Below are 10,359 nucleotides of genomic sequence, written 5' to 3' on the forward strand. Positions count from 1 at the left end.
CTTACATATTTTGTAATCTGTGGTTTATTAACTGCATACAATATTATCAGACTTGAATGATGAGTCATTGGATTGGTTTTATTATGACTCTTCTCATTATCATGCTTTTGAAATTCTTTGTGGTAATGCCAAGTTCCATTGTCATCCTTTATTCTGAGAAATTGGAATGGTTTTACGGTGCATTTCACTAATTTTAGTGATTCCCAACATTATGTTGTTTTCATAATTTTATTAGTTATAATCTTATATCTATTACAAAAGTTTGGAGCTGGCATTTTTCCTATTTCTAATAACATTGTTTAGGAATGTTTCTTGGCTGACAACATATACCTACTGTTTCTTGGTGATTGATTGGTAATGGTATTGCTGCTAAAAAAATTTTCCTGCCAATTAGTTAGGATTTTTTCTCTAATTCTTCATTATTTCCAGTGGTTTAATTGGCCCCCCACCTTATGGCTCACGTTGCAGTGAAGAAAATAAGGTGAAACTAAATGTAACTTTAAGTTTTTTTTAAGGATTTTTACATGAGGCCTTTTCTTTCCAACAGTAATGATTTTATTCTCTATTAGCAATTACCAGAGTACCAATAACAATGCAAATATTCATTTACAGCATAACGTAGTTTTCTTTTAGGTGCTTTCAAATATGGTGACGGAATATCTAATCCAATGTAGAAGTTCATGTACTTGAAAGTGCCCAATTATATTGTCTTTAGATGTAATATTCATTCAGATCAAGTTTAGGTATAACTTCTTGGGAAAGCCTCATGGAAATAAATATTTTCTGAGAATTTTTAAGGTTTCTCTTCGTCCCCATGCATAGTTAATAATGGAAAAAAGCTTTAATTGACAGCAATGTATTTTTCTGGGCTACCTAACACACGTTAGCATTATTTGAGTCAAAATCATGGAAGCTGTCTCTTTAGAATTTGGGTGTTAGACATCTAAATATGTCTCGTGTGATTTGAATACTATTAAAAAATGCCTCAGAAATATCCATATGCAAAATGGTATACATTTAATTTTTTTAAGTTGTGGTGCTTTTATTGTGTGGCATAAAAATTTGAATGTTTAAAAAATATAAATGTTGCCACTAGGTGCTGTTAATATTGTGGATTTTATTTAATACATGGATTGAGTTGTAGTGCTGCCAATGCTTCAAATTTTTCTGAAATTTTATTTTGTTGGAATGCCTGGCTGCTCATTAATTTTATTCCATGTTAGCATTTATTGTGTTTGCATCCTCTTTAAATTGACAGAGATATGCTTTTCTTCCCATACATTGCGTATTTTAAGAAGTTATTTCATTGCATGCATATGTAAAGAGAGTTTAACATTCCATTGTTTTGTCAGCCTCGGATGGTAACCATCAATCATGGCATTAAAATGAATTATTTCATGTTGATTTGTTACAGCTACTATGCCATTTTGTATTATCTTATGATTATGATAGAATTGAACATTCCTTGTTTTTGTTATGTCATTACAGAGCTGTTAGTGATATGTATCAAGAAAAATTATATCTGTCGCTGTCTACTATGTATTCATTAAATTTGGTATATTCAATGATACGCTCATTTAGTGGTCTTGGAAATACATTATTTATATTTTAATGGTAACTCTGTGTTAATGTCTTGCTTCTTATCAGTATTGTTGAAAGTGCCTGACTGTTATCATGTGTTCATTTTATCATTGCTGCAGAACTTCGGGGCACTATTATTCATTCTATCAGTGATGTCACTTGCAGCCAGGAGTACATGCTAATTCTTTTGGACCACTTTAAATGCCATGCATTTCTTGTTTATATTTTTATATGTATTTAATTCATTGGGTAATGCTTGCTCTATTATAGTTGTTTGTTTTCTTTCTTTGGTGCTTTCTTTTCATTGAATTTAATTTTTTTTCACAATGGTTCAGAAATATTTGGTGCAAGCTACATAAAAAGTGTCATAAATGTGTTGCAACATGGAAATGTTTCTTTCATTCAAACTCTTTTTCTGTACCATGACTTTTGATTGATTTTCTTATGTGCCTCCTGTCATTCGACAGTTTTACATATTTATTTTTATATTGAGGCATTGTCTTTTCATTTAAGTATTGTACTCTTTGTGTAGCAAACTGAAATTTGTTAAGTGATCCCTGATGAACCTCATTTTTTGTTTTAACAAACTGGCGAAGTAAATATTTACGTGCTGAATAAAGTTATTGTGCTTGCATGCATTCTTTTATTTTTTTAAAGAAGGTCATTTTTATATAATATATTTTCATTTTTAAGCAGTGGATCTTACATCTAGCATTGCTTTTTAGCTTAGTGCTTCATTTAGTATGCATTGAAAATTCAGTTATTTTGTATTTCTTTAATAAAAACAAAAGTATTAGTTATCAGAGTTTCATTGACATTGATTTCTCCTGTGATGTGGACCAGTAGAAGACAATTGGTTATTTAGTTTAAGATGAATTTGGGATGATATAGAGGTATTGAAAGATGATCTTGGGAGAAACTCAAGTCTTGGGACATCTTGTTTCTGGGGCATCCATCAAATTTTCCATGCTTTTGTTGTATTATTTTGCTAAATGCATTTTTAAGTCACATAGTACCCCATTTTTTAGGGTGATTTAGTGGCATGTGACTGAATAGACTATAAAACTCAATACAAGACCCTCATGGAGTGAGCAAGAACATTTTTTATTCATCCTTTATGTAAATAATCGTAAAAAGGAATATGAGAGTGAAAGATAGTAGCTTTGAAGCAGCTGATTGGTAGCTTTTGTGTAGAATCAAGCAAAATGATATTGCTTGAGTGAGTGTGGAGCACTGTCTAAAATGCAGGATTATATAGTAACTCAATACATATCCCTTTCCGACTAATCTAATTGTAAGTATCATTAGTGTCATGCTGCCTAAAATTTGCATGTAAGCTCAAAACCCGGAAAAGGTAAATTTAGAGTCCCTGGCAAAATTTTCTGTGCATGATCTGATCACAAGTGTGTACTGTGCCATGATAGTACACATTTTTCGCCACATTTACTCAAAGTTTTGGACTGTACACGGAGTGTACTTGAAATTTACCTAATCTTTACTGAGAAAGTGGTCTATTGCTCACAGTTTGTACACAAATATTTTCCAGGCATATAAAGCAAAAGCTGGTAAGAATGTAAAAGTAGTTAGGAAAACAAGCATACATTTATTTCTTGGCCAATGAGGTGGAAAAACTAGTAACTGGGTAGCATATTTTCCTGAAAAATGAAGAACAAGATTTTATTACAATACAATCTATGAGAAAACTACCTGCCATCTTGGCTAGTGCACAAAAGTAATGTGAACAAAATGGTTTCTGCATGATTAAAATACATGTGGATCCCCTTATGAAATGCTTTAGGCATGGAGATCTTGGAGAGAAGGATTTTAGATTTGAAACAGAAAAGACTGATGGTTTGGATTAAGGGAGTAGTGACCAGGGAGGGGATATTAAAAACCATGCTAGAGGTAAGAACGCTAGGTAGGTGAGGGAGGAAGAGAATAGAATTCATAGATAGAGGGGAGTAGGCTGTACATATTATGTTTTGGAGAGATTAGTCCAAGATGGGAGTGAAGACAGGCGGAGTGATTCTCAAATGCTCCATGCAAACTAACCTTAACCAGCAGAATACTTCAATAAACCCTTGTAACTTTTCTTCTTTCTCAACCCACAGCAGTTTTTTTTCAACATGGAGGTAGCCTGATGTCTTCTCAACTGAGAATGGCACTAGGGTTTTTGGTGATTATCATTTAGTGATTTCTAAGGTTTCCTTGAGAAAATACTCCTTCTGTTGCGCCAGTATCTCAACTTCATCTGTGTATTCCATTGGTCCCCTGCATCCAAAAATAAGCAACTCGTGCATTCAGGGGGAGTGAGTGCCCTGAGCTCTTTCTCACCATGGGAGCAAGACACTATGTTGCTTATTCCGTCTCCCTGAAGAGAAAAATTGTATGGGCACTACATGTGAGCTTTGGAATCATCTAAAAGACACCATTAGCCGATTAGACCAAATATTTAGGCTCCAACCACTTAGCACTGAGTGCTCAGGCAATTAGCGGCCAAAAAGATCACTCCGAGAGATGACTGAGTGCTCTCACTGAAATGCTATATTGCAGTTGCATTTATAAGGAAATTCCACAGCTGTTGTGGTAGCTCTCTGAATACTCACCCTGAATGTAATGTGGGAGTGGAATTGCTTCTTTTTCATTCTTCTCTGATTTTCCGTCTGTCTGCATGTTTTCATCCTCCCCATTTGGCCAAAATATGCACTGCTAAAATTTTATTTGATCTGAATTAATTTTTCTCGGGTTTCCGCAAGATTGAGAAAATCTAAGGCAGCCAACGTTTCGGGTTCCATCTCGTCACCCATTCTTAAGGCTACTTATAAAAAATTTGAAGTGATTGTTGAAGCTTGGGATGAAGGGGGTGGGATTGGTCGAGTTCCGATTATTGTGGTGGAGGACTGTGGACCAGCGAAGACTTAGCTCTGGTGATCATAATTCTTTTCAGAGTTTGACTCCAAGAGCTGCTGATCGAATAACCGGTATCTCTGGGGACATTTTTCTTTTCAAGTCTTATCTCTGAAGCCTCTTTAGTTAATGGATCCCAAATTGGTTGGATTGCCATAAAACTATAGAGTCTTTGCACCTTATTTTATAGTCTTGACTCTGGTTTTGTTCGACTATTGCTGATTTTTCCAGTTGACAAAGTCGGAATGGATATTCCCATCAAAGGATCCTCAGTGGCTATTTGTGGGATGACAAAGAAGAATAAGAATGATAGTTCTGCCTAGATCTATGGATGGAGAACTCCTAATTTTCTTAATTTGAATTTCCTTATGAAATGTCTTTTGTGAAAGGTCCTATTTAGATCATCAAAGTAATTCCGTTGATATTGAACTATAATCATTGTACATTTATATTATATTAGTAATTATTGATTAACCATAAGTTCTTTAAGTGGTATCACTCAATCTCTAGTTCTTGACATATTTTTTCCAGTTAAAATATTTTAATTATAATGATTGTTTAAGTAGCTTTGGGCTTGGGGAATGGTTAGCATCAACACCACCTTGTACAAATTCAACATATTTAAGAAATCTAATGCACCTCTTAATAAGGTTTCCTAAGTAAAAGACAGTTGTAAAAGATCTGGTAGAAGTATGTCAAGATCTAATAAGATGAGAATATTTTTTTATAATCAAATTCTATCTTTAAAAAACTGGTTGAATTTTCTAAGATACATCACCATCGCATTGTGAATTCTTTGATTCTATTTAATCTGTACATTTTTTGACAGGAAATTAGAGCTGAGAATGAGCAGTTTTTTATGGATGGTCTGATTTTTTATTATTATAAATATGTAGTATTTTATATTTCAAAGACATTTATATTGGAGGCATTTCTTCTAAGGAAATATTTTTCTTGAAGTCTCTGTAAAATTGGAAACGTAAGTGCTCCTAATTATGCTCCCTCCCTCAGGTTTCTCAAGCTTGGAAAAAAAATTATTACCTGACCAGGGAAAAGTTAGCAGTGTTTCCGGAGAGGGAATTCGTCCCAGTGTGCCAAGTAATGGTTATGAAAAAATTGCCGTATTCGAAGAAAATTCATCTAGTTCTTCATGTGGCTCAATCAAAAACATCGAAGATGGTGCTGAAAAAGCAGTATCAGTGAAACGTGGAATACTGAAGACAGATACTAAACAACCATTTATCAAGGCTAAGTCAGAGGAAAATGATTCTTTGAGTGGAAAAATGCCTTGTGACAATAACTCTTGTCTCAGGCTGTCCAGAACCACCCTTTCATCACCAATTAAGATCATATCTGTGCAGGCCTCACCATCAAACAGTGGTAGTTTTGTGGGATATGAGTTGGGAAGTGGGTCTCCGAAAGCTCGTCTAAGTGTTAAGCATGATTGTGCCCATGAAAAGACTAGTGACAGCACCTCTCAAGAAGGTTTGCAACTTCAGCACTCCCTGGAAGATGATGTATTTGCCATTGGCTATGAAGGGGAAGGTGATGATTGGGGGAATGAAAGCACCCCATTGGTATCTGAAACCTCAACACCATCAGAATGGAGTGTGGATGGTGATGGCAACACTGGTGAGATGAACCATGCTTTCTCTCTCAACATACTGGACAAGGACTGTGGATCAAAGTCAGAAGCAAGAGATGTCCACTCATGGGCTGGGGATGAAAAGGAAAATTGTTTCAAAAAATGCCCTCCATCCTGTGTCCCCCATGTCTTCCCTCCCTTGAATTATGCATGTGATGTTTCCAAGGATCCATGTACGTTTTATGATTCGAGAAAGCGGAACAGTGGCAACAAAACTCCTACACCACAGTCTGCATTGAATGGAGTGGGTAAAAATATGCACGGTTTGACTGGGAAATGTAAAAGGAAGATCTATAAGGAAAAGGGGGAGAGTAATTCTTTCCCACGAGCCTCTATTCTGACTGATTTCAAGAATCGAAGGAGAGGCATGAAAAATAAAAAGCGTTTCTCTGAAGACCAGGACCGTTCATGTCGCAATGAAGATAGGCAAAGGCATCTACACACGGTCGGGCATTCTAGTGATGAAGGTGATTCTACCTGCCAACCATTTGAAGCACCAATTGATGTTTTAGGGCCAGCAGGCCCATCAAAATCAGAAGTGAAAGATGTCTTCCATGTTTCATCCACTGGAGAGATCAGTGGTGAAGACAGGGAAGTTGATCATCAGGATACAGGAGGAACAGACAAATTAAAATCAGAGAGTAACCCCGAAACATCTGTTTGAAAAAAAATTATGCATTAAGCTTAGTGGATTTGGATGGTAGAGCTAGTACTAATGCTGAGAAGGAACAAGAATACTTAACACTCATGTATTCAGATTATGGAATTTTTCTTTGCTTATGGAATAATTCTTTGCTTTGCCTGAAGTTTATAAAGAATATTTAGAATATGTACAGGTGCATAACAGTGGATTCATTTTTGCTGCATATCTACAAAAGTTTTTTTTATTTGTAGGAGTACTTCCAAAGTTTATCTCCAACTTGAACATAACCTCAGCTTCAGATAGTAGGGCTCAAAAATTTCCATTATCTTGATTAATAAAAGGCTAATGAGAATGTGCGAGAACCACATCTCCCATCCATTTTCTGAGAATGGTTACATTGGCGAGGTTTCAATTGAGGTCAAACTGATATCCTAATAAGTTTACAAAAGATCTATTGGGTGAATTCAGAACAATTTTAAAGTGAGAATATGACCAATATACAGGGTCTTTCCCTAAAGTTCTGGTAATTTTTTTCATGAATTTAAAAAATATTTATTGATCATAAGCCTACAATGCTTATTATCTCTTAACACCTTTTCAATGCATGTCCTCCTCTACTAGTTCCAAATATATTTTCAAAAGCCATACTCTCACTTTATAGGCATCCTGGAAAGTCTTCTCTAGGGACCTGGAACTCTCATTTACACGCTGACACAGCAGGCTGTCTTAAGTGCTCATTATTGTCAACAGTCTCCTGACACTCCCAAGACCTTTTGTGCCTATTTAAGGTTTTGTTCTGTGACATTGTATTATCCCCTACGGATTTCCTGAGTATTTTTAGTGGATCTGCACAATTTTACCCTGTAAAATATCAATTTCAACTGAATGATGCAGGTCCAAAATCTTCGACTTTGTTTTTATGACAAAGGTGCTTAGTATGATCTTCAGATAAGCACTGCCTGCAGACTGTGCCAATTTATAGTCAAGACTCTACACTACTTTTTCGACCATGAGAGGCTGCTTCATGCAAGCATAAATTACTCACTATGGGAAATTCATTGCTGGAACTTGGGACAGTCCGTGCATGTAATGAAATACATATTTGTCACCAATTGGAAATTCTGAAAAATATTTAACCTAAGGGAAGAGCCCGAGCCCTAAAACCTGAACAATGGATCTGTAGCTGGACATGAGTGATTGATCAAGCGGAATTTTCCATGTATGAATTGCTTCAATTAATAGAAAATTAATCCCAAAGCTAATTAACTAATATAGTATAATAAATAATCACTTTTGTGTTGATTACCAGTAACTACACAGATAGAATTCCTCCTGGAAAACAAATGCTCTACCTATTTATGTCTAATATGCAAGTGAATATTCTGACTGCAAACATTACTTTAAACGCATGGCTACAGCCAATATAACATATTTGTGCTCTATGTTAAATAATAAAGTTGCCAGGAAATAGTTTTTCCTGTAAAAATGGCCTCATCACATGTAAATTGTGAGAATAAAACAGGGTCTAGACATTGTGTTTTCATGTGGGGTATATGCCTTTGTAGATAAATTAATAATTGTCAATTCAAAAGGCAAACAACAATAATTGTATAATTTTATTTTGAAATACAATTGTATTATTGTTTTATTTTCCCTTAGATAAATCAAAAACTAATGTGATAATAAAGCTGTTATTCCCCTGCATAATCTCTTATTTTGAAATATACATTTTTTTATTGATGGATAATTTGAAAGGCAAAAAGATTTGATAAAATGCTTTCACCAAAATTACTCCCCTTCATTTTTAGAATGAGGCAATGCATTCAGACCTTATATTGTGATTTTTAAAAGAATTTGATTGACTGAAGAAAAATGGATCTGTGTTATGGTGAAAGAAAGAATCTTCCTCGTTCAGCCATGTTCTCTATTTTTTACAATGAAATATGCAAACATGGCAATCCACTTTTCATTATTTGGTTACATAATTAGAGATTTGGTTCATTCACTTCTTCAGGTGTACCATTTGTACCTTCTTTCCTCTTCTTGCATCTCAAAATGACTGATTTTCTAACTGATGTATTACAAAATCATTCAGAGCACATGAACTAACCATGAAGGTGTGCATGCCTACTAAAGATTAAATACTCAAGATACCTCTCTTCAGTGCTTCAACCAAAAGGTTCATGGTTTAGATAAAAGTAAGGTCAGCCTGGACCAGGGCTGGATTAAGGTCATTGTTCATTACTTTCAGCAATGCCTTTCTGGTGGTATGCAATACCTATTAGCACTAAATGCCGGAGGCCTGTTATGAATATACAATGGCTTTTAGGTAAAAATTGATTATTTTTAAACTTTTTTAAGCTGGTTTAATAAAGCCTTCTATTGGATTTCCACTATTATTTTCCTTTCATTTGTACTGTAAATTACACGGGGGAAGTGGCCACTCCTCCTTTCCCATTATAATTTTTCATTTAATGAGGGGGAATGGAGTAAGAATGATTTCTTTTAGCAATAAATATGTTTCTTACCATTTAACTAGTATGGCAAATCAGGAAATACTGGCAACAGGGAATCTATATTAAGGACAATTGTCTTCCATCCAAAGAGATGCCTCAAGAAGTATAATATGTAGACCTTAAAGTCTTGTACAATGCATGCAATTATTATTTTATGATGCATTCTACCTATTATCCTGTTATTTATTTTTCTTGATAATAGGGTGGTTTCCTATAATTTTTTTATTACCTAAATCTAAAGATTATTACTCCTGGAGTACGTATTTCACGTTTTTAGATTTTTTAATGACAACATCTATTTTTCGTGATTAAATGAAAAGTGAACATTTTCAAGCGCGCAAAAACGTGACGGCTAAGTATGAATGCTGGAAAAACACCGTGTGGCGTCATTCTGCTTCCCGCTGTCGCCGAGTGAGGTGACCTTGGGGCGAGGCTTTGAGCACTGATACGATGCAGGATGCTAGCAGGTAGCTGAGTACCCTGCTAGCAGGTAGCGCTTGGCTTAATTATGGATTATTAATACCTTATCAAACGAAGTAAACTTTCCAACCATGGCCAGTTTTAATAGGTGATTATTAAGACATGTTTCCCTGAGCTCTGTGCCTCATGCATGCATTGGTAATCTCAGACGATATAAAACTCCTATCTACTCGTATAGAAACTAGGTCCCTGTGACGTCATGCGGAGTGGCATCGCATGGGTGCCAATCTGGCCTTTTTCAAAAGAGGTTAAAATTGACCACTGCCATTCGCCTAAACTGGGATTTATAAAACCAAGTAATTTCTATATTATGAATACACTAATGGTGGGTAAGGAATCGCAATCAATGCCTTTCGTATTCTTTGATGAAGGAAACTACCCTATTGTTCTAACTATTTTGCACATCAAGTTGCTTATTGTGGCTGAATTTTTATAGCTTTGGCCTGCAGACCTGAAGGTTCTCCAGGTGTAAAATTTGAGGAGAAATCCCTCCCACCACAGAAAAAGGACCCATGACACAGTCTAAACATGTTTAGACTGTGCCCATGAGTTAGATTTTCCATCTCCCCATTAGACTTTACCCTGGA

General features: G+C 35.4%; 1 protein-coding gene across 6 annotated transcripts in view; it reads left to right on the plus strand.

Moving 5' to 3' along the window:
- Positions 1 to 8,488, plus strand: part of LOC124158773 (kinase D-interacting substrate of 220 kDa B) — a 123,470-nt gene extending 114,982 nt beyond the window's left edge. For all 6 annotated transcript variants that reach the window (XM_046534083.1, XM_046534081.1, XM_046534079.1 and 3 more), the window contains one exon: positions 5,500 to 8,488. In XM_046534083.1, coding sequence (XP_046390039.1) covers positions 5,500 to 6,797 — 1,298 coding nt within the window. In that variant the 3' untranslated portion in view covers positions 6,798 to 8,488. The remainder of the gene's footprint in view (positions 1 to 5,499) is intronic.
- The last annotated feature ends 1,871 nt before the right edge of the window (positions 8,489 to 10,359 follow it).

This window comes from Ischnura elegans, chromosome 5, assembly GCF_921293095.1.
Source record: "Ischnura elegans chromosome 5, ioIscEleg1.1, whole genome shotgun sequence".
Lineage (NCBI taxonomy): Eukaryota > Metazoa > Arthropoda > Insecta > Odonata > Coenagrionidae > Ischnura > Ischnura elegans.